The following is a 25,827-nucleotide window of genomic DNA, read 5'->3' on the forward strand; positions in this document are numbered from 1 at the left end:
CCCCCCTCCATCTTTACTATTTAAAACGGGTCTTTAAATGGGTAAGTGGGAATGGGACAAAAACTGCTTTTAAACGGTTATTTACTGTTTAAAAGCTGCAGTGGGAAAGGGTCTTTATGGCTCTTATTCGTTTACAGACTTGTTTAAAAAAAACGGGTCTTTACCCGTGTAGGCAGTGGGAAAGCAGCATAAATTAGCAGCAGTTGGAGGCAGTCACCAATGTGTAAACGGTTGATATTTGGGTTGCAATGTTGTGCATCCTGTAAAAGTGAAGCAGCAGAGCACGGCACACCCCGATAATGTACACATCTCCCAAATCGGGAGACACCATACCCTCCAACTGTACCTTTATGGCAGGTACAGTACCATTGGTACTTGTGTAGTTTCACGGTGCCACCGCGCGCATAGTCTGTGTTTGAAACTTGGCAGCTTGCCAGACTCTGCGTTTAACTATGCGTGTGCCGCTCTAGCTTTTTTCAGCGCAGCGCGTGCCTGCTTTACATATGTAATCTACATTATCAGCGTAGCGCTGGCAGCAGCAGCGCGCGCTGCCCAGTGCTGACAGGTCATTGTGGTACTTGTAGTTCCACAGTGAAATAGACAGTTCTGCACACCGCTGACAACGGGGGCATGTAGACTGGGCACACCGCTAACATACGGGGCTTCAAAACTAGACACCCCGGCACACGCTAAAATTTAGACGCTTTAGCGTCTAAGACCAGACTCCCTGCAAACCGCTAAGAAGAGGGCATCTAAATTTAGACGCTAAAGCATCTGAATTTAGTTGGATCTAGGGGGAACATAGGGGTGCACTGTGCAAAACACTCTTAAACCTGTTCACAATGACACTAGTCGACGTTACAGCTGTCGACCTTGTTAATTCCACTATCCACACCACCCCGAAGCGTGGTGAGCCCCACGAGGGGAAGCGGTACGCGTCCTACGACCTTTTCATACCCCCACTATCCACGTCGGCGTGGAGTTGATTTTATAAAGTGTGGCGAGCGGATGCGTATACCTGTGAAGTTACGCGCGTCCCCTCATGGGGCTCGGTGGCTCGCTGCGCTCGCCACACTATATAATATCAACTCCCCGCTGACATGGATAGTGGGGGTATGAAAAGGTCGTAGGACGCGTACCGCCGCCCCTCGCCACGCTTAGGGGTGGCGTGGATAGTGGAATTAACAAGATCGACAGTTGTTACGTCGACTAGTGTCATTGTGAACAGGTTTAATAGTGTTTTGCACAGTGCACCCCTATGTACCCCTACACTCTACTAAATCTAGACGCTTTAGCGTCTAAATTCAGATGCCCCCTTTTTTGCGGTTTGCAGGGAGTCTAGATTCAGACGCTTTAGCGTCTAAATTTTAGCGTCTGTATTTGGGACACCCCCTTTGATAGCGGTGTACCGGGGTGAAGCCCCGTTCGTTAGCGGTGTGCCGGGGTGTCCACTGTGGAACTACAAGTACCACAATGACCTGTCAGTGCTGGGCAGCGTGCGCTGCTGCTGCCAGCACTATGCTGATAACGTACATTACATCTAGAGCGGCACGCGCTCAGTAAACACAGAGTCTGGCAAGCTGCCAAGTTTCAAACACAGACTGTGCGCACGGTGGCGCCGTGAAACTACACAAGTACCGTGCCATTTTTTATGGCCTGGACCTTTTTTGGGGGGGTCTCCAACTGCCCATTGTAAGAATCAGAATCCGCTTTATTGGCCAGGTATACTTATGTATACTAGTCCTCCTCGCCCAGGGCCTGCAAGCGTACCTGGTGGTCTCCGTTGGGGCAGGGGGTCCCCCGGCCGATGGTGCTCCCTGTGCCGGGTGCCTGCCAGCGCTGCCTGCCTCCAGGCCGCCACTTCCTCACGCTAGCGCGCTCCGTCCTCCAGCCTCCACTTGCCCACTCCGACCGTCTCTTCCACTTGCCCTCTCTGTCTGTCCCCTGCTGCCTCCTCCGCCACACTTCTCCGGGGGCCGAGGATGGGGAGCCCCGTGTATAGGAGAACTAAGCTCTATGTGTATGCGGCCATCCTCGGCCCCCACCGGAACCAGTATCATGTAAGTATAGGAAAGGTAGAGTGGCCATGCCCCAATTACCCCTGGCCACACCCCCTTTCCGAATTTGTACTGGGTTTTTTTGCTCTTCAGATGTGGAAGGGTATGAAACACTGTTCCATAGAGATTTTAAATACTGTAGCTGGCAAGGCCGGCATGTCCAGGGTTAACAGGACAGATAAAAATAACATTCATATAATTACTGTGTACATGAATCCGCTTGTTGCTACAGCCATAGAGAAAATAGTTCTCATTCTGCGCTGGGGTAATTTCTTCCCAGACCTCTGAGCCTCTGTCTGTGCCTCAAATATACAGCTTCTGGACCTGACACATCCCAGGCTGTACTTGGCCTTAAGTGCTCCCAGGTCTGTTCCAATCACTCCCCCTATAACCACTTTACTTGTATATTTGTTTTTTGTTTTTTACATAAGAGCCAGACGCACCAGGATTTTGACTTTCTTGGATTGCTGGCAGTACAGGAGCTAATTTTCCTGTCCCAAGCACTGAGTGATGCAAGTTTGCTCAGCACACAATGATGCGTCAGCGCTGTGTGCTGCGCGGTCTGTCAGGTCCAGTGTTCTCAGGTGAAAACATTGGCCCGACCGATTAATATCCAGCATGCTGGATATTAATTGCCAGGCGACAGCCATGGGCTGACATGGGCAAGGTCGACAGTCAAAAGGTCGACACTGGGTTTTTCAAAGTTTATTTGAGCCGGCATGTGCCGACAGGCGGTATTTCATGCCCTACCATCCACTAGGGCGTGGAGGGAGAATAAAATAGTGTGCCGAGCGTAGCGAGCCATGCGAGGGGAAGCGGCGCTACATTTCAGTATCTGTGTCAACTGTGTCTACGTTCGGGTCAAAAAACTGTGAAAAACCCTATGTCGACATTTTGACTGTCTGCCTTGCCCATGTCGACCTAATGCTTGTGTCGATCTAATGACCTGTCGAGCTAGACCCAAGTCTTGTCGACCATTATCTTGTAGACCTAATGATCCATACCCCAGGGTATGTAGATCAAAACACTTATGTTATACATAGAAATAAAATACAACAGTTACTGTGAGATTTACAGTCCTTTTAGGAATTAAATAGCAGGAAACACTTCTAGCGGATATTATATGATCGGTGTCTGGATTTCAATCCCTGCTTGAATTAACTTTTGAGGTTAAACAACACTCCTCCTCTCTGCTCCTGGGTATATCCCAAATCAATGTATTTTCTCACTTATGCAACTTGTACATGGGTTAAGGAAGACCGATGTATTTTGGACAGGTTGGACCTTGCCGCCACAGAAAAAGCCTCCACCGCCAATTGTTCAGTCACTTGGAGTACAAAAACATGAGTCCTGCTGTTGAAGCTGGTACACACAAACAGATTTGTCTGTCCAGTTGTCTGGCGGGAACAAAAATCCGGTGATATATGGGAGCAAAGGACGACAACGTGGTGTTTACCCAGCTTTAGTGGCATATCTGATTGGTGGCACATATACGCAAATTAGGGCGTGGTCTTATGACCATGATGACATGCCCCCTTTGGTCTATGATGTTCTGGGGGCACGACCATGTGCATGTTCCTGTCTTTAGCATGCTGGGGCCTTGCCTAGTGCTCCGAGGAAGGCTAAGCAGCCGCAGCCTCTTCCTGCGCAGTGTGGTTAATGTGTACCTGTGCGCGTCACCTATCACCACTATTCAGTGACACCATTGTAGCGGTTTCCGCAGTCCAGTCCACCTAGTGGCGCCATATTGTCATATTAATATAGTGAATTTGCAAGATGATAAATGTAGTGTATATGGTTATTTCATTGTTTGTTCCTATGTCTTCCAGGTCACACATAAGCAGGAGTATCGTTGTGATGTGAATGTTTGTAGATCTCCTTGGCTATTCAAAATGAATCAGGTAAGTGTAAAATAAAATACTGTCTGGACCAGAGCATCTTCAAACCAGGGCAGATTGGCCATAGGCTACACTGGGAGAGTGTGGGGTGTGTTTGAAGTAAATATTAGTATCTTCTCTGCGCTTGTCAGGGGTGGTTTGTTAGGTAGACAGTTCTCATGCTGACATGCATTGGACGCAGTAATAGACAGCGGTGTATCAAGTGTTGTCTTCCAGATTGTGTACAGCACTTCTAGTGCACACCTCTGATTCTAGAAGGTATTTCTCCCATATTTTTATACCATAACTTCCCCCAACCCCCACTTTTAGAACATAGTAGCCAGAATCTGGTTGCTATGGGCAAAATCTTGCTTGATATAAACTTTTTTTTCTTTTTTAAAGGCTATGGGTATATTCAAATAAACTTAGAACCATTCCGACAGGCACTTGTGGGAATAGATCCGACAATACCTATTCACTCTGCAGCCAAATCTGACTGTCTGATTTTGATGCTGCTGCTAGTGCTTGACCAGAAAAAAAGTCAGAAGGTGAAGTTTTCCGACAAATGTCAGTGTCCGACTCTAATTGAATACTACCCTATGGAATGATTCAGAATTTTACAGTTTGTCTCGAACTAGGCCTGCTATGACATCCGCAGTCATGTGATGTTAGTTTATGAGGCCCGATGCAGACCTGCTGACTGCTGTGTGTGTTGAGAGCTTAGGGAGCTGGTTTGCACTGCGCCACCACGACGAACATCCCCCTTCCGCCCATGCCCCGGTGCAGGGCTGTGAACGGATGTGTAGGAGTAAAATCTTACTATGGAATTATGTTTCCTCCTCTCCCCGGCACTCGCAGCGGCGGCAGAACGGATTTAAGCGAGATCGGGGCGAGTGCCAATGTCAATCAAGCACTCCCAGTGTTTCCGTAGGTGTGCCCACCATTTTTATGGGCAGGCTTATGAAACGCCAGGGAGTCTATGCCAGCACAACCCCCCCCCCCTGTCTGTGAGTCAGAAGGCTGGCGCCTTGGCAAGGAAGGAGTTTGCCGACGGCACTCGCAGCTGGGCCCTGCACCTGCGCAGTAGCTCCACTATCAGATAGGGTCTGTATTGGCCCCACAGTGTGATGAGCAGAGCTTTTAAATGCTCCTCTGGACACACTGTGACATCCTTCAAACCCCCCCCCCCCCCCAACCTCTGTCACATGTTTCGAATTTAAATCCTCTTCTCTGTGTCTTCTGGCAGCCATACATTCCTCTCTCCAGAGATAATGTTGCATTCTTTAAAGGTATACCAGAAATTATTCATGATTTTAACTGGATATTTTTAATTATCTAAAAGGCAAAAGTTCCTCACTTTTCTATTCTCATGCTGCAAGGATAACATAAAAGTCTCTGCTCTGCATTTCTATTGCTTTAGCCATGTACACAGGGGCGTAACTAGATAGTCGTAGGCCCCATAGCAAAAGTTTGTAAGGGCCCCCTATTTACCAACTGATGGTGATAAATGGATGTAAAACATATTAGTTAGACAGAAAAGATGGGCCCCCTTCAGCTCTGGGCCCCATAGCATCTGCACCCCTTGCACCTATGCTAGTTATGCGCTTGCTTATACACCCTCTTTTGAAAAGACTTGGATCAAGTCTAAGTGAAGACTTCACTTAGACTTAAGGAACACATTTTCCAGGCAACAGTACGCCCCACTGTCTCTTGTAAAAACTGTAGGTTGATGTCACATAGTTAGAAAAACGTTGCTCAGGGGCTATGTATAGATCTGGAAGTAACACGTTATAGTCAAGGTTAAATGCTGTTCCTCTGTCACATCAGGACTTCAGCTCCCACTGAGTACAGTTCGATTTTTATGTCTTTAAACCACACTGCATATGTCTTATGTGAAAATGCAGCATTTTACTGCATTGTGTCCCAGCTGATAGATATTATTTACATTGTCGACAACTTTAATCTGGATTGCAATTATTTTCTTATGGGAAATTTTGGAGCACATGCACCGCCTCATTTGTATGCACCTACCCAACCCTATCCTTGTGCCCAACATTCCCCTTAACATGCTTGTATACATTTAGGTATTGGGCTGCTTAGTTCCTTACTGGACTTGAGAGCAGGCAACCCCACCTGTGGTAGCTCCAGAGATGGGGCTGCAGCACAGCTCAAAATTCAAATAGGAAAGCCACACCCACTGCCATTCCAAACTCACTGTTTTGAATTTTGGACTGTGCTGCATCCCCTCCCTAGATGCATTTGTTTGTATTTAGCCCATGACTACGCACAACACAAACTGATGTACGGGGTTAGCGAAAAAGAAATTACTCACAATAGAGGCTATGGAGTGTGTTCTGCTGTTCTGAATGAGACGAAATTTAAGATAATGCAAATGATGCGCTAGTCATTTGTTACATAAAATATTTATTTCATAAATTCGCTGAAAGGCACACAAATGTTTAATAGGCTTAAACATGCACATAAAGGTTTAATATGGGTGCTCCGTATGTCCACCTTCAGTAACACGGTGCTCTAATCGCAAAACCATATTTTCTATCGCTTAGTGCATTAAGTACAAAATATGCAGAACAGTGCGACAAATGAAATGGGTAACTTATTTTGGTACTTGTTTCCTAGCATGGCGCCCACGATTTTGATCGTAGTGCATCTTATACAATCGCATGCGATTCGATTTTTAATTGTACAAGCACCCTGATGGGTGCTTACAATGTTAAATGCACCCCCATTGTCAACGCCACCCTCAATATCAACGCCAAACCAAAGCATGGTGAGCGGCGGCGGTACGCGTCCTCCGACCTTTTCATAACCCCACTATCCACGTCGGCGTGGAGTTGATTTTAGATAGTGTGGCGAGCCACCGAGCCCGAAGTGTGGCGAGCGGACACGGATTACTTTACATGTATTACGCGCCCCCTCGAGGGGCTTGCTGCGCTGGCCACGCTTCGGGCTCGTATTCCGCGTGCGCTCGCCACGCTTCGGGTTCGGTGGCTCGCTTCGCTCGCCACACTATCTAAGATCGACTTCACGCCAACATGGATAGTGGGGGTATGAAAAGATCGGAGAACGCGTACCGCTGCGCTCACCACGATTCGGGTTGGCGTTGATAGTGGGGGTGGTGTTGACAATGGGGGTGCATTTAACATTGTAAGCACCCATCAGGGTGCTCGTACAATTAAAAATTGCATCGCATGCAATGCTATGCGATATTTCATTGTACAAGCACTCCTGTTAATTTAATTAACGCAATTTTAATTAACGCAATATCGAAATTGCACACCGCTAAGTACGATATGCGATGAGCGCCGTGCTAGGAAACAAGTACCCTTATTTTTCCATTACACTGTATGTGAAATCTGAGTTTGCCCCACACTGTCCAGGGGACGTCTCACAAAAATAAATGTTGCCCCAGGCGCTAGTAATGACGGTTCCTGTATAACCACTGGTCCATTCCCAATGGTGTGCATTAAGGGTAAGAGCGCACAAAATCCTGCATTATATGTTCAAAATATCTGCTAAAAATGCCGGCGTCGCTCACATTTGTTATATAAATTCCAATAAAAAATGTGTTTACAAAGAATATTATATTTCCTATATAAGGTAACTTTACAGGTCATTATGATGATGAATAATGTTTGCTTGCCAATTTTCAAATTCACTTGGCACTCAAAGGGTTAAATAGTCAACTAATAATGATCAGGCTTCCAATTAATAGGCGGTCAGTTTCCACAACTCACCAAAATAAGTAAATCTATCTGTGTGTAAATAAATATATCTATATAGGTTAGAAATTTCCATATAGTAGACTGAATGGCTGGAGACCACTTAGGGGGGGTGGGGGGGGGGGGGTATTCGATCCCGGCCGATACCAACATTATTAGGTCAAATGTCATTCAACCTTTTCAATGTGGGGTCTGCTCTTCCAACTGGCGGAATATATTCTTACAACATAAAGTCCCGGCTTTGGTGAAAACGGGCGCCGATAGTTGGAAACAGGGGTAGATTTGACAATCCAGCGGCCATTTACAAAAATACAGATTCACCACCATAGGGAGCTGAACCTGTTGCAGGCGATTCGAATACCCCCCCCCCCATTCCATGTCACAAACACGTGTGAGACAAAGACAGACCTAAAAACGTGACGCACAGACACTGGCACTGGAAATAATATGCGGTATGCAGAAAATATGTCTCTGTATCTTCCTTTGCCTAAAGTACTTACCTGTGACCCAGAGACTCCTTGCTGAGAATGGTGTTACATAATGAGTAAACTACTATTTTATATAACTTGTTTTTTTCCCCTGCTTATTCTGCTTAGGGGAAGTTTTGCCAGAACATCAATGTTATGTAAATGTTCCACTATTGGAAACACATTTGACTGTGACAGCTGACCGCCAGGTGGTCGCTAGGAGAGAGGAGATTGTATACCGGCTTACTTTCACCAGGGTTTATCTATCAAAAGCCACATGTATATGCTTCCTAAATAAATGTCATATTCTTAACATTGAACATAATTCTGTAAACTGGTCAGTCGGGTTGTGAAGAGCAGTTGTGTAACTAGAATTTTTGCGCCGCCCTCCCACCCACCTTCCCAAGTGAAGTTAAACACCCCAATTACCCCTCCGCATGCCGCCGCCGCATTGAGGGTCCCGCAGCGCATATCTTCTCCCGTCTCCGTCTCCTCCTGCAGTTCTATAATGACCATCACAAAATGGCTGCCCCCTAACAGCAGACAATTTATAAGGATGCTAGAGGAGACGGAGCCAGGACAAGATCTGCGCTGTGGCCGGGACCCTGAATGCGGCGGCATGCGGAGAGGTAAGGGGTGTGTGTAAGTTCACTTTGGGTGGGAAGGCTAGGTGGTAAGTTGTAACTATAGCCCCGCAGATCTGCGCCCACAGTCCCTCAGCGCCTCCCCGCCACCGGGGGGGCTGCAGGGCTATAGTTACACCACTGGTGAAGAGGCAGTTTTACCTGCTACAGGGAGCTCATTTAGCGGTGGGTGCAGGAGTGGTCAGTTCTGTGTGTTCGGTACCAGTGGATCTGAGAGAGTATGTAAATAAATTGAGATTCCCACCTGCGCCTTCGCCGTTTCATCTGTCCGAAGGTACGTCATTGGATCCCCTTCGTAAGCTACAGTTGGAATCCCAGGCAGATTTCGTTCAGCTCACTTGTAACTCGACAGTCGGAATTAAATTTTTCAGCTGTCGAGTGTGTGAAATAGGTCATGTCGGTGAAAACTGCCACACATTGTGGCTGTTTCCGGCAAAAGAAATATGACTTTAAAACAAGTCAAATCCATTTTGTTGGAATATGCCCTCAATGCTGTCGGAAACTGCTATTTCCCCTGGCGGAAATAGCGGCCGAGATTGAATACCCCCTTATGTCGGTTCAGAATGCCTGCCACAACTACGTTCCCTAAGATTGGAGAGCGATACTGTACCAACCAATCTGCTCCTAGCTGTCAGTCACAGCCTGTAAAGTGACTGGTTAATGCTTTATCTTCAAGCTTTGATAAATCTCCCCTTTTTGACAGTATTCAGTGATTGGAGTATTCCCAGTTGTTAGACTCATCTAGCAAAATAACATAAATGAAACCGTTGTTTTCTGTACATTTTTGCATGGGAGATGGGTTGGTAATATAAGATGAACAATAATGTAACTCTATTTTTGTCTTAAAGGATGCAATAAAATCTTCCGAAGCAGCTGAGACGTTGGCTGATGTGCCTGACCATGTACTCAGGGGCCTTCCCGAGGAAGTGACGCTGTCTCCCTCTGCTGTTGATAAATTGAGACTGGGTAAGTAATTTATACTGGTGCGAAACTCCCGGTTCTGTCTGTCCACTGTTCTCAATCATGGTGCTTCTGTATTTTATTTATCTATTTATTTTGATAATATTCTAACCTTTCTTTATTGCTTTGGCAAAGATTGTTTCTGAACTTTTAAAACTACTGAAAGAGGTGTTTCAGTGCTTAAATAACTATATCTGATCTGCAGATAAATATTATTGTGTGTACTCTGCCTTAAAGTGCCCATACATTAGCGGGCGCAATCCGCTGGCCCAATTGAAGCGCCAATATGCAAGCAGGATGTGCCGATCGGTGATCCGTCGGAGGAGCGGGGATTGCCCCAACACATCGTAGATCTATGGGTACCATAACTATACAGACCTTCCAATGTGTTGGTAGTGCCTGTCTGTGTATAATAATTATAATGCGGTGTGTTGATTCATCAGATCCAAGCTACACGGATGACCATGCTGCGCAAATGGAGCATTCAGTTTTTTCCTAAGTAACCGTATTGTAAGCCGTAAATGTATACATCGGGATCGAATCTGCATTAAATGTGGCTAAAAACCGTTCGTTGTCTATTTGGTTTTGATTCAATTTTGACTATATAGTCCAAATCGAACCAAAAGCTCGTCAGAATCACACCGTGCGTACAGGGCATTAGACTGAATACGGTTTATTACAATTTCCCTGTTAACTGAAGATGATTTGAATGTCAGGACTGTAATTGTCTGAATGACCCATTACGTGTGGCATCATACGAAATGACCTGATTTGGCTCTGCTGTATTTAAATGGTCTTAGCACCACTTTACTTAAGTGACCTGAATCCGGGCTGCCCTTCCCTCTAGCTTCTGCTGTCCATTGCCTTCTGTTATGGCTGTGTCTTTGCAAGTAAGAGGGTCTGTCATTTATGTGAAGGAATAAAGTATACATTCCCTCTGCCTCAGGCTTATAGGGATATATGTGCGGTAGTCAGACTTTAATGATGGTGGCTCTTATTCAGATCTGATCGCAGTAAAAATGTGTTCTCAAAATGGGCAAAACCATGTGCACTGCAGGTGGGGCAGATGTAACATGTATAGAGAAAGGGAGATTTGTGTGAGTTATTTTGTTTCTGTGCAGGGTAAATACTGGCTGCATTATTTTTACACTGCAATTTAGATTTCCGTTTCAACACACCCCACCCAAATTTTACTCTCTCTGCACATGTTACATCTGCCCCACCTGCAGTGCGCATGATTTTGCCCATTTTGAGAACAAATTTGTACTGCGATCAGATCTGAATAAGGGCCGGTATCCAGTCAGAATGGCTCTAATTACAATGTCAACATCAGATTGTCAAAAATTGCTGACATTGCAATGTCGACGCAAGCTTTGTCGGTCGATAATAGCTGAGGTGTATAATTATCGCCATTGCCTACTCTCTGACTGAGGCCCCGTATTGTGTCTTTTCTTGCTGGTATGACTGACCAGAAATACATTGGCAGTCAATGCACAATACTGAAAGGATTTTAGGAATGGCTACATTTCAATAGCTCAATTCCAAAACACACACTACTATTCTTTTGGATGAAAGGTTTCCAAATGAAACAGACTATTGTCCAGTTTGATTATCGACATTTGATTGTGTTGGCGAGGTTAGAACTCTTTCCACATGTCAATGAAGATTGTATGATCAAATTATGATTATCTATATATTAAGATCATTGAAACAACTTTTATGAGTGACCTACTTCTATGATGCTATTGTCTGAGCAGGGCACATCATATACCAAAGGTCTTGGTCTGTAGATTTGAAGAAAAATATTGGTGTTTTAATTGGTGGCTTAGTATTGGAGGTATGTGGCAAACCTGCTGCGTAGTCTGGATACTGTGGCTGCTATTTGCAGCCTCCCACTAAGGGGCGGTATTCAAACCCAGATTCCAAAAGTCAGAACATCCCGACAGTTGGAATCCACGGCCGTTTTCGTTCAGCTGAACACATGCAGATTTATCTGCAGATCTGTCTGGTTGGAACAAAAACATGGTTATGGATGAGAGCAAATGACAGTTGACTATTTGCTTGGAAATGCTGGAAAACTTCCAGCATTTCCATGTTTTTATTCCAACCAGCCAGATCTGAAGATAAATCTTACTAGTGTATGGGCACCTTAACTTCAGTGTTCCAGCTGTCGAGTGTCTGAAAGTGGGCGTGTCCGAATAAACGGCTGTGCATTGGACAATCCGCGGCTGTTTCTGGAAAATGTATTTTCAAGTCATATCTGTTTTGTTGGAAACGGCAGCATTGAATAGGCGAGTACTGCTATTTCCCCCGGCGGAAATGGCGGATGAGATTGAATTCCCCCCTAAGCCCGGATCTTTTGAAACTCGACTCCTAAAGGGGTGAAAAGAGGTAGGAATCTCCGCCCAGCTCAACTTCGCCCACTTGAAACTGGGCACATCCGCTAATTGTTATTATTAACAGCTTTTAAATACATTTCACCAATTTTCCTGTCCCATGGCTGAACTAAGGTTCTAATGCGCTATCGTTTATTTTTTATCTTGTCTCGTCTCCTCATCTTTTTCTATTCCTCTTGTATAGAAATTGGTGTGAATTGGAAGGTCAACAGTGTCTAGGTAGACAGTCAATAGGCCTGCATACAGCAGATCAGGGGTAGCCAACTCCAGTCCTCGAGAGCTACCAACAGGTTATATTTTCCAGCTCATCCGGCAGGTGCACAGGTGCACTCATTACTGACTAACACATTTTAAAAGATCCACAGGTGGAGCTAAATACTTCACCTGTGATTCTCTGAGGAGACATGGAAAACGTTAACGGTTGGTAGCTCTGAAGGACTTTAGTTGGCTACCGCTGCAGTAGATCAACACAGGAGAAAGGTCAACATGCAGTAGTTCTACACAGACAAAATGTGGACATGGTCAAAAGAATGATGCAACAAAATGTGGACATGAGTTTTTCACCTGTCAAGGTGGACCCCCAATTAGTTTGTTGCGTACCCTCGCATGGCTCCCATTGTTCGTCACTCTTCTGGCCTTGTGCCTCGCTTTGCTCAGCACTTAACCATCCACGTGGACTACAATTGGGAATGGTAGTCCACGTGGATGGTTAATTATGAAAAAGTCCAAAATCGGAAAGTTATTGTGAAAAACTCATGTAGATCTTTTGTTGGTGTCGACCTATTGACTGTCTACTTAGACAGTGTAGAAATTTTAACCTCTTCCCATAGAAAATATTCTGGTTCCATTAGAACTAATAGAATCCAGAATCTATTGGCTTTGCTCCAAAACTGAAGGTGCCCATACACTATGGCGACTTCTTCGTGGGGACCTTGAACCTCCCAGGTGGCAGGACTGCAAACGATACATCTGCACATTGTTTACACACACACACACACACACAAAGTATTCTCATAAAACACGACTATAATTTACCTAAAAGTTTTTTGGTACTTGTTTCCTAGCACGGCGCCCATCGCATCGTATACCATAAGCCTTACAATGGTATGCGATGCGATGGCACCCGATGTTATACAATTTAAAATCGTAAATTGTATAAGCACCCTCATGGGTGTTTTCAATGTTAAATGGCACCCCTATAAGATTATTAATTGTATAAACACCGTAATGGGTGCTTACAATGTTAAAAGCACCCCCATGCCACCCCCAGTATCAACGCCAAAAGCGTGGCGAGCGCAGCGAGGCCGCGAGGGGCGGCGGTACGCGTCCTCTAACCTTTTCTTGCCCCCACTTTCCACTTCGGCGTTGAGTTGATTTTATATAGTGTGGCGAGCAACCGAGCCCGAAGCAAGGCGAGCAGACGCGGAATACATGTAAAGTAATACACGTCCCCTCGCCACGCTTCGGGCTCGCTGCGCTCACTATATAAAATCAACTCCATGCCGACGTGTATACTGGGGGTAGGAAAAGGTCGGAGGACGCGTACCGCCGCCCCTCGTGGGCTCGCCACGCTTCGGGTTGGCGTTCATAGTGGGGGTGCATTTAACATTGTAAGCACCCATTAGGGTGCTTATACAATTAAAAATCGTATACGGGGGGCCATTTAACATTGAAAACACTCATTAGGGTGCTTATACAATTTAAAATCGCATCGCATGCGGCTACATGGCATGCGTTGGGATACAATGCATAAGATGCCATACGATTGAAAATCGTGGGTGCCGTGCTAGGAAACAAGTACCAGGTTTTTTTTTTATGAGATAACTTGAAACGTGTCCGTATTTAACAATGAACTGCTGCCGTGGGATAATAAATCAGTAATCTATTATTGTCTAGCTAAGTAATACACAGGCTGGTATTGCCAGCTGTAACGGTCAGACATACACCAGTTTAATGTCAACCTTTCCAAGAACTCCTCATTTTTTTTATACTTGATGACCGCTGAATATATATTTTATATCACAGGAAGATGTTTGTAATAGTAGGCTGAACATAATAAAAATATTAACAACATTTTAGGTATCTGGACCAGAAAACCTCTCCCTAAAGGAAAAAAATTTGGACCTTTTGTTGGTGAGAAGAAGAAGCGTTCCCAAGTGAAGAACAATGTCTACATGTGGGAGGTAAGACGGCTCTCTGCTATAGAGGTTGTGATCCAGGACACTTTTGGTTCCCGTGTGTGTGTGTTTTGTTCTGTGTGACCAAGCTATGGAAGCCTGGGCACATTTTTGCAGCAGTATTTTCACCAAAGCAGGCTTCCGCATTTGGGTAGAGTTTTATTAAGGTGAAGATTGTCCAAGACACTAAACCCTTCTATTGTAATTTTAGAACTATAGGTTAAAGCCTCAGATAATCGATGTGTGTTGACAACCCAATGTCTTAGGAAATCTACCCTTTGGTCTTATCAAGACCAAGATCAGGTACATTTAATGTATGATGTTCCTAGGGACTGTGTTTTCCTCTAAACTCCCAATGTGTGGTCACCATGAGAAGGATAAAATGCTAATTAATTTAGTCTAAAGCCCAACAGTCAGTATGCCGACATCGGAATCCCGGCTGCCGGTGCCTTGACAGGGCAGCGAGAGCAAAGAAGCCCATTGCTAAAGATATAAAATACAAATGTGTGCGACTGAGGGTGTATGCAGAACTTCTCATGGAATAGAGCTGCGGGTGCTACACATCGTAGCGCTTCTTGTATGACCGTAATCGTCCTAGTTGCATAGTGTTGCGATGAGACACATTTTCTGCAAAAAAAGATATCCGGTGTAATTCTTTAGAACTGTTCATTGTTGTTTTTACCTCTCAGGTATACTGTTTGTTTTTGTAGCCTCCTTAGAAAAGAAGTGCCCATATTTCTTATAGTTTTCCTTCTAATATTTGGAGATAAACGGGCACATATTTCTTTGTGACCACCATGATTGAATGAGCAACATGGCGCAAATGACACTCACGGAAAGTCTTTCATGAATAAGAATTCATTGTATTTCTCCTCTCAACCCAAACCAGGAACGGCGGCATCTTTCTTTGTCCTACCATAGGCTGGTAGAAATCCTTTGTGCACAGTGTCTGTAGCATAGAGGACAAATAAGTCATTTACCTCATCTTTCATATATAAAATCAAATGCTCACACATACAGACACCGCATTTGATTTTCAGATTTAACTCCAGGAATTCACAGTGGGAATTCATCTTTCTAACGCAAGGTCGTGGTAATGCCTCAAATGTAATTTGTACTTTTAACATCCAGAGTGGAAGCGCTTGCAGATGAATGTCTGATATAAAATTGAATCCCTAATTCAGGCAGAGCTTTGCAATCGTATCCCGCAGACACGAAGTTCACACGGTTTCTTGTCCTTAATCAGGAGCTGTCCTTGTGTTTCAGTCTCTTTGCAGATCAAACAGCATTCACCTAGCGGTATTAGAATCCGCTCTGCATTTATCAGGTAGATGAGCTGTCTAATGTTCTGTTTTGTCTTCGACTCTCCCAAGGCTGAGTTCTGCTATGTTCCTGATGAGTTCCGTTCTATTCCAGGAGAATGATATTTTGTGGCACTGTATCTTAGTGAACCAATCAAAATGTATAAATACAACAAACTATTTTTCTTTTTTTTTTGTATAGAATTCCGATATTGTTTTTGTTCTGTTTTAGATTCCTTCCTTATTGGATGGTTTAGCCTCACAGCATTTCATGATTGGTTTGGGCAAAATATAACATACAGTAACCACCCTTTGAGCAGTGCTGTTTAGGTGGTGAATTTAAACTTTTATATGTACGTGTGTGTGTGTGTGTGTGTGTATGTATGTGTGTGTATATGTATGTATGTATGTATGTATGTATATATATATATATATATATATATATATATATATATATATATATATATATATATATATATATATATAATATACCATTGCCTCTCTTCCTGTCCATATCCTTTAAGGGTCTGACCCTGACCCTTTGGAATGGGATCATTTGGTCGACATAGGGTTAGGTCAACAAGAGCATTAGGTCGACAGTCAAAAGGTCGACATGGGTTTTTTGACTGTTTTTTGAGCCGAATGCCGACAGTCGACATGGACACTGGTTAAAGTGCACTGCATCCCCTCGCTTGCCATGCTTTGGGCACAGTGCCTCGCTACGCTCAGCACATTGTTTTATTCTCCCTCCACACCCTAGGGGATGGTAGGGCATGAAATACCACCTGTCGGCTCAAAAAACCCATGTCAACCTATTGACTGTTGACCTAGACCATGTCGACGGAATGATTGTTTCGACCTAACGACCTGTCGACTTTAACCCATGTCGACCTAGAACCATGTCGACCTATCCCCATGGTGACCTAATGGGGTCGACCTAATGCTTGTCGTCCAACTTGCTGTAGATCAAATGACCGTATCCCGTCCCTTTTCTCTTCTCCCTCCAAACCACATCTTTCTCCTTCCACCCTCAATCACTGTTTAATGCCAGTGTCACCAAAATTTGTTATTCTACCCCTGACCTCTCCGCTTCTGTCCTCTCCTGCGTCCTCTGCTGCCTGTCAGCCATCTCCCCATGAATGTCCAGGTGCTTCCTGCAACCCAACAGTGCTAATACAGAAGCCAATATCTTTCCCCTGCCAATGTCCCAACTTTTCCCCACTATTACTCTCCATTGATAAAAGTAGCCTAAGTGTCATCCTTGATTTTGTCCTCTCCTCCCAACAGATCCTCTCACCCTGAAAGCCGTACAATTCTCATTCTTTCATGAATCAATATACAGTATATTGCCTAGATAACTATAATCCACTCCTCTCCGCCTTCCAAATTCACACCCTAAGCCCTGTTGGATCTTCTCCTAACACTGCCGCCACCTTCTTTGTCATCGCTCGTTGCTCTATTTTTGCTGCCCCCCAGTACCAGTCACTTCATTGGCTCCCTGATCCCCACAGAATCAAATTCAAACTCCTCTCTCTTAGGGGTAGATGTATGAAGCAGTGATCAGGGAGGAGAAGAGATAAAGTTACTGGTAGTTTATCACCGGTCAATTAGCTCACTATTAAGTTCCAGGCTGAGTTTAAAAAGGCACAGCTAGGAGCTGATTGGCCAGTGATAAAGTACCAGGCACTTTATCACTTCTCCTCCCTTATCACTGCTTTATACATCTACTCCTGTATTACAAAGCCCTAACTTCTCATCTCTACTCAGCTCTCCATTCTAATTTCCATAAACCTTTAGCTCTGCCGGTACTTGTTTCCTTGAACGGCGCCCACTATTTGCTTAGTGGCGTATTCTGCGTAGGGAAATCGCATCGCATCACATGGGCCATTGTAGTGCCGTGCCATGCAATGCGATTTTTTCATGTAATATTAGGTATACAAGAATAGTATTGTATGTCATAAAATTATTTTTCCCCCCCACACTAAGGGGGTTATTCTGATTCACTCGGAAAGGCACAATCACTCTCTAATGGACAAAACCATGTGCACTGCAGGTGGGGCTGATGTAACATGTGCAGAGAGAGTTTGATTTTGGTGGGGGTGTACTTCAAACGGATATCTATATTGCAGTGTAAAAATAAAGCAGCCAGTATTTATTCTGCACAGAACCAATAAAACACCCAAATGTAACTCTCTGCACATGTTACATCAGCCCCACCTGCATTGCATATGGTTTTGTCCATTAGTGAGTGATTGTGCCTTTCCGAGTGAATCAGAATAACCCCCCTTAGCCCATTTTTTCCTATCCCCGTCAGCGTGGAGTTGATTTTATAGTGTGGTGAGCCCCGCGAGGGGACGCGGATAACTTTACATGTATTCTGCGTGCGCTCACCACACTTCGGGCTCGGTGGCTCCACGCTGACGGGATAGTGTATAGGAAAAAATATAACTGTATTATCTCCCCTTTGTGGTTTATTCCAGATATTAATTGCTTTTTTTTTTGCTTTACTTTGCCACCCCGAAGCATGGCAAGGGGCGGTGGTACGTGTCCTACGACTTCTTCATACCCCCACTATCCACGTTGGTGTGGAGTTGATTTTATATAGTGTGGCGAGCGCACGCAGAATACATGTCAAGTTATCCGCGTCCCCTCGCGGGGCTCGCCACACTATATAAAATCAACTCCACGCTGACGGGGATAGTGGGGGTATGAAAACATCGGAGGACGCGTTCCGCCGCCCCTTGCTGGGCTCGCTGCGATTGCCATGCTTCGGGGTGGCATGGATAGTGGGGGGGTGGGGGGGGGTGGTGCGTAAAACATCATTGTATGTCATACAATCATATCATTGTATAGCTAATGTAATGGCATCGAATACACCCTATAAAATCGCATGCGATTGCATGCGAGTTTGCGGGAGGTGCGATGCGATCCCCTGGGGCACACAGAGCAGTGAATAAATTACATTAAAAAAATCGCATCGCACGGCACTAAAATGGCCCATGCAATGCGATTTCCCTACATTTGCGAACGTAGAAAATCTGGGCGCCGTTCTAGGAAACCAGTACCGCTCTGCCAATTACCACCCTTCTCCATGAACCCATCATCTTCCCTGCAGGATTTATCTTGATCCATCCCAACCGTAGCTCGATTATCCCATGTCCCATCAGGCTTGCACCAATCAACTTTACAGCTTGTAAGTTAAACCCTCTGTGTTGCCCCGCAGGACACTTCATGGCACCATATGAATGTTGTCACATGGTACAAAATCCTTTATTGACTTTTTTTTTATTCATCTATATCCATCTATATTTGATTGTGCCAACTTATGATGATAACCTTTTTTTCCAACTAGTTTCAATATGGTAACTTTTATTCTCTTTCTCCTCTGGTGTCTCTAGTATGTAAGCTGGTTTAAAAATCTTTTGGCAGCCTGTTACCCTGTTAAATGGTAACTTAACATATGTTAAAGCAAACTGAAATGATGGCAGCATCTGGCAGGTCACTCCTGATTTGTCTTTGATTGCGGAAGAGTCCAAAATCCTGCAATCCATAAATTCCCCATGACATTGTCCATTAATGGCTTTTGGAAGGTCATGAAGCCACACCAGCATAAGGAATGTGAGATGTAACATGTGCAGGGGGGAGTTACATTTGGGTGAGGAATTTTTTCAACTGAAATCTAAATCGCATCGCAAAAATAACTCCGTGGGTTACATGCGATTTGTGGGTTACATGCAAAAGCAGCCAGTATTTACCCAGCACAGGAAAAAATATACTGTAAATGTATTATCTCCCCTTAGTGGTTTAGTCCAGATATTAATTGCTTTTTTTTTTGCTTTACTTTACTTACTGTTTTCCAATGTTTGTCACTAAATATGAGGTACTCCATGGGTTTTGGTGTGATTGCAGTAGGCACCATATCATACAGATATTTTAGAGCAAAGAAGGACATGGAAGTTGTAATGCCCCCATACACTATGAGATTTGGGCCCGATCCAGTGCCAGGTCCCGTGCACATCGCATACTAGCGTTTCTGCATTCATATTCTTGAAATGACCTTTAAACCGTCTGGCCTCCACATTTGGTGTCTTCTCTGTTCTAAAACATGTTAAAACTTCTGAAAAACGTTTAGGGTGCACATACACTATGCGACTTCGCCTACGGAAGAAGACCCATCCGATTACCCTGGAGCACCACCGGGGACCACTCAGACTAGAAAAGCTAGTAGACAAAAAAATAAAAATTAATAATGATATAATATAAATATATCTATATCTCTCTTTATAGCTTTTCAACAGATGTAGGTAGATGGTTGCACTGCTTGGGATAAATGCAAAGACTATCCCTCTTCTGAACATAATAAAAAGATTTATGAGGATTGTAGGAAGATGAGTTTGTTTCTGCTGTTGTTGACACCTCCAAAGTTTGTGTCAACCTAAACAGAGACAATACATTATGGCTTAATATTGTCATCATTTTTAGGTGCTGCTATTGGAAGGGCTGGGTTTGGGGGTGGGGTAAAGCCTCAGATTCCTTAAAATCACCAATTTGCAGAGGTGGCACAGTCCAAAATTCAAATAGGGGAGCCACACCAACTGCCAGTTTGGAATGGTAATTGGTGTGGCTCCCCTATTTGCATTTTGAACTGTTCTGCAGCCTCCCCTACCAATGTGTAAGTCTGCTAGGCCACAGGAATTGTTTTCACACGGCGGTGCGATGAGATTCTGTTAATGGTCATGTTTGTGTCTCTTTAGTAAAGTTTTTTTTTTTTTTTTATTATCATACACCTTTCTTGCCTGGGGTGTCACTCTCTGCTATGGTGTCTCTATCACATCATATCTCAATACAGCCAGACTGTACTAGATGCACCAAAGCACACAGCGACACGCCCAGGCAGAAGAGAGGTACTACACAGGCTGTGAAAGGTGCAGGGTGCTAGAATGATCACTGCTTGGGTCAGGCTAACTACACCTAAGAGATTTGAATTCCACAAGGTCATCTGGCTTCATATCTTTTATGGTAATATAATTAGTGACTGGGATATGTGTGTTTGGAGGCTGTTGCTACAGATTCCTAAAGTGGAGGATGCAGATAATGGGCCTTATACACAGATCAGATGCATTCACGGAATAAACAAATATCCTGTTTCTGGAACATCAGCAGCTCTCTTCCACAAACAGATATTCCAAAAATGGATTTTTAGCTGGTAAAACATTAAGCACAAACAAAGCAGACCACTGTTCTAACTTCTGCTTGCTAGTGTGAGCCCATGCTGTATACAAAGGGCATCTGTTATCTTTAGGTACTTGGTCTACTGTCATCTATAATGTGCTGGAGCTGTGGGAGATAAGATACGGTCAAGGCGTATGTCGACACATGAAATAGGTTGACATGGCTGAGGGTGACAGGTTTGGAAGGTAGACACAAGCATTAGCTCGACAATGGGGAAGTCGACATGAGTTTTTTAATTTATTTCCGCCGTTCTGTAGTATTTCATGTCCTACCATCCACTAGGGCATGGAGGGAGAATGGAATAGTGAGCTAGGCACTGTTCCCAAAGCATGATGCCGGATCCATTCCGAAATTCTTTTGCCAGAATGGATCCGGCATCGATTATTCAATGCAGCAGCCAAATTCAGATTTCGGTTTTGTCCGCTGATTGATGCTCACTTGGCCGGCGCTGGGAGGCAGCAGGAGCCGGGATGGGGCCGGTTGAGCTGCTCTCACCCTGGGACAGGTGAGTGCGGCAGGAGGGTGCGGGCGGCGGACAGGAGCACGGTGCCGTGTAAGCTGCTGCTGCTTACCCGGCGCCGTCCTCCCTGCCTCATTCCGGCATGTTTTCATTTCGGATTGAGATTGCTGGAGACCTGGGCAACACCTTTCAGTTTTGGCTATGCTTTTCCGTCAAAAGCAGGTGGATTAGCGGCTATTCCATCAATCCACCTGGTTTTCGGCAGATCGAACATTTCGATCTGCTGGAAAAAAAACCAGCTAGCATTAAATAGATCGGAACCCCTTCCAATCTATTCATGTCAAAAACTGATGTATTTTTCAGCAAGACAGCAGTTTTCAGCAAGACGGCAGTTTCAACATCAATTGAATATACGGCTTTGACGGTGTCCATTTGGACAGTCGTGATATTCACAGCCTGTGTTAAGGCTCTTGCGATGGTGGCTACAGGGGCAATGGCTTGTAGTTGCATTAGACCAGCAGGTGGCCCTGGGGAGAACTTTGGCAGCCTAGAGTTGCTAAATGCTGACAGCTGCTTTGCAGTAAAACACCTTATTCAGTTCTTTACCTCTTGCACAGAAATATTCTCCTCTTATGAACTGTAATGCACTGATGTGTATGTGAAGGTATCTGTTCCATCCTCTGTGTTCTCCCATTTAATCATAAAATGTGCAGCCATGTACAGTACAACATATAATTAAAGAAAAATAAATCTACCACTTTAAAATAAATATTCCCTTTATTCTGTGGTGATGAGCGCCACTTACCACCAGATGTATTCCCTGCACAAAAGGTTTCTTACAGTGGATTTATTATACTGTATTAGCTTGTGTTCATTCTATCACCCTGCATCTTTCAGAGGGTTTGCGTTGTTAGGTCTACACCAACTAGGTCGACAAGCATTGGGTCAAACGGGGTCTAGGTCGACACAAGCATTAGGTTGACACAAGCATTAGGTTGACATGGGCAAGGTCGACAGTCAAAAGGTCGACATGGGTTTTTTCACTGTTTTTTGACCCGAATATTGACACAGTTGACATGAGACAGAGTTTGAAATGCACCGTCTCGGGCTTGGTGCCTTGCTATGCTGGGCACACTATTTTATTCTCCCACCACGCCCTAGTACAGGGCTGGGCAACACCGGCCCTCCAGATGTTAATGAACTACACATCCCAGGATGCTTTGCATTAGTTTTGCTATGTGGCCATGCTGAAACTGATGCAAGGCATGCTGTGATGTGTAGTTCATCAACATCTGGAGGGCCGGTGTTGCCCAGCCCTGCCCTAGTGGATGGTAGGGCATGAAATACTGCCTGTCGGCTCAAAAAACTGTGAAAAACCCCACGTCGACCTTTTGCCTGTTGACCTAGCCCATGTTCACCTAATGCTTGTGTCGCCCTAATGACCTGTTGACCTTGACCAATGTCTATCTAAACCCATGTCAACCTTGCTGCCTGTCGACCTAGTGGTGCTGACCCAATGCTTGCCGACCTAGTTGGTGTAGACCGGATGACCGTATCCCCTTTCAAAACCAGTGCAGTCGCTATCTTCCGTGGTGAATTTGGCACAGTGTGGTCTGCATATGTGTTCGGAAATACAGACCACACTGTGCTAGAATTGCCACAGCAGAGGGGGACACCCGAGGCAGGGAAGAGGATGGGCCTTCAAAGAAGCAGTGTGTCACTGCAAAGATGCAGTGCGTATCTGTCACTCTTTATGTTACAAGTCCCAAGTTGGGGGCAAGCCTGAAGACCACCACAACATCCACCACTTTTATGGCACTTCAATAATCTAGTGTCGCAGTAGGAAAACTTATTCCTGCACTGGTCCACAGGCATATCACTGCTATAATTTATATGCAAGTCTTCCTGTCCAACTTATTGTACAGAGTGAGGGTTTCTGATCTGTATGTCGATTTTCATATTCCTATAAAAAAAAAATGTGCACTATATTTTACATGGAGTTAGATTGTTTGTTTTAATAACTAGACCAGAGGTGGCCAAACCGGTCCTCGAGATCTACCAACGGTCCACGGTTTCCCAATCACCTATCTGGTGCACAGCTGTAGTCATTACTAACTCACATGTTCAAACCTGCTGCATTCATTCCTACTATAGATCCGCAGGTTACCTGAGGAACATGAACTGTTGGTAGATCTTGAGGACAGATTTGGCGACCCCTGGTGTAGATCACGTTTGGCTATCCTCAATGTAGTAGGTGCAGCTACCTAGCCCTTCCTATGGCTGTTGAATTGTTCAGTTAAGGTATGGATGAATCTTGATAAGGGTTTTTTTTTTTTTTTGGACCAAGCTCTTCTTTCTTTTTCTAGTTTGTAAATCCCACTCTGGAGATGTGGTCTACACAACTGCACGCAGTTCTCCAGGTTTGGCCTAACTAGAGCTCTGTAAGGAGGAATCCTTATCTTCCTCTACCCGCTGGTAATATCCCTGTCCTTACACTCCAGTATTGCTGCCTTCACTCATTGCCTGGCTGCATCGCTTGCTTATGTACAAGTCTCTCTCAGATAACTTGTAATAATTATTCCATACAAGGATTTTTTTTCCTTGAGTATTTCCAAAACAACACTATGGGGGTGATTCGGGATTGTAGACCATGTGTATCATTATTGCGTCTTTGGAATATATGCTAATATAAAGTAAGGCTTTTCAAATTGGCCGTCAAAATGGAAGCAACATGCCAATGTGAAAACTCATTGCGTATGATAAATGGTGCTGTTGCTGTATGTTCAGCTCCTTGCTGTCATATGTTTGAAAAATGACAGTTGAGAGTTTACAAATGCCTGTTCTCAAGTGCAGCCACCAAATGTTAAGGTGCCCACAGACGCTACAATTGTACTGTGCTATGCGTTTTTGACTGTACAATGGTTCTATACAATTTTTCTTCCAGCTTGCTATGAGATGTGCACTTGGATGCATGTGATGAACCCATGTTTGTAATGTTACATTTCAGATGTAGTCTAAAAAGTACGTGCAGCACGTACTTTTTTAGACATACAATATCGGGCTTATCGCATCGCACAAGCCCATAAACACCATCCAATAATTGTACATAAGATGCAATTTGTGCTTAAAAAGTACAAAACGCATTCGATAATTGATGTGTCTGTGGGCACCTTAATACCTATAATGTCTAATGTTCTCCCATATAAGACAATGGCTTTTAGCGGTTGCCTGATAAACTAATCCTACTAGCAGGGCCCATGGGTAATTTTATACCATCAGGATAAAGATTTCTATATTAATGCAAAGAGGGTAGGGCAGTGGATCCTAAACTGGGTGCTGTGGCACTTACAGGGGTGCCCTGGGTTGGTAGTCCAGGACCAATTCAAATTATGAATGGTCCATGTAATAGGCGCAACTCAATAATACCCCTCTCACAGAAAACCCAATTACCGGGTGAAGCAGTTCTACACGGTAATTTTGTTGAATAATACGGGTCCATTTTCTGTGTGAAATGGGGTCAGGATGCTCCCGGCAAAATGACTAAATGCTGGGTAAATTCCAGGTCGTATTTCTGAAAGGGGTGTAAGAATCTTTTCAGCTAGGGGTACTATGGAAAAACATTTGATACTCTAGGGCTGGGGTAGCCAACTCCAGTCCCCGAGAGCTACCAACAGTTAATGTTTTCCAGATCTCCTCATAGAATCACAAGTGAAGTAATTTGCTCCACCTGTGGATCTTTAAAAATGTGTTAGTGAGTAATGAGTGCACCTGTACAGCAGCTAAGTGGTCTGGAAACTGTGAACTGTTGGTAGCTCTCGAGGACCGGAGTTGGCTACCACTGCTCTAGGGCACCATGATTCAAGTAATTTTGGGAACCACTGGGGTAGTAGGTTTGCGGTCACAATTTTTGAGGGTTCCGTATAATCTGTGAATAGATTGCCACCGCACAAAACGAGGGTCACTCCACTCTTCCATGAACTAAAAAAGAAAAATGTGCAGCACGCTAATGCATTTTTCTTTATTACATTGCTTGTAACTTTTTTTTTTTTTTTTTTAAAGATTACTTTTGGGTATGTATTGTGTGCTTGTGCCACATTAAAGCTGCCATCCGCGCAATTCTTAAATTCATGCTAAATGTTACCACCAGCTCTTGAAATCTTGCGTAGTCCAAAAACCGGCATATAGTGTCGTGTGTCACTGTCATGGCTGAACTGTTGACTGTTGTGTTTTAGGTGTATTACCCAAATCTGGGCTGGATGTGCGTTGATGCCACAGATCCACAGAAAGCGAACTGGTTGCGTTACGTAAACTGGGCTCGTTCGGCAAAGGAACAGAATCTCTGCCCTCTAGAGATCAACAGGGCTATATACTACAAAACATTAAAGGTATGTTGCAAGCATGTTATGTATTTATTTACTGTTTATGTGGAGATGTTGGTTTGTGATCTAGAACAGGGGATCGCACATTGGACCCGAGGGGGACGTCAAACGCATCCGATTTGGGACGATTTCTCGGC

General features: G+C 44.5%; 1 protein-coding gene across 3 annotated transcripts in view; it reads left to right on the forward strand.

Moving 5' to 3' along the window:
- The window catches only part of PRDM2 (PR/SET domain 2), a 95,706-nt gene that overhangs the window by 17,927 nt on the left and 51,952 nt on the right, over positions 1-25,827 (forward strand). For 2 of the 3 annotated variants that reach the window (XM_083163073.1, XM_083163074.1), the window contains exons 2-5: positions 3,887-3,958; positions 9,634-9,751; positions 14,221-14,324; positions 25,544-25,696. In XM_083163073.1, the coding sequence (XP_083019199.1) occupies positions 3,950-3,958; positions 9,634-9,751; positions 14,221-14,324; positions 25,544-25,696 (384 nt within the window). In that variant the 5' untranslated portion in view covers positions 3,887-3,949. Of the gene's footprint in view, positions 1-3,886; positions 3,959-9,633; positions 9,752-14,220; positions 14,325-23,677; positions 23,787-25,543; positions 25,697-25,827 lie in introns of those variants that run through there. The other variant, XM_083163075.1, reaches the window with a different exon arrangement.

The sequence above is a fragment of the Crinia signifera genome, chromosome 19, assembly GCF_055691185.1.
Source record: "Crinia signifera chromosome 19, ASM5569118v1, whole genome shotgun sequence".
NCBI classification, from domain to species: Eukaryota; Metazoa; Chordata; class Amphibia; order Anura; family Myobatrachidae; genus Crinia; species Crinia signifera.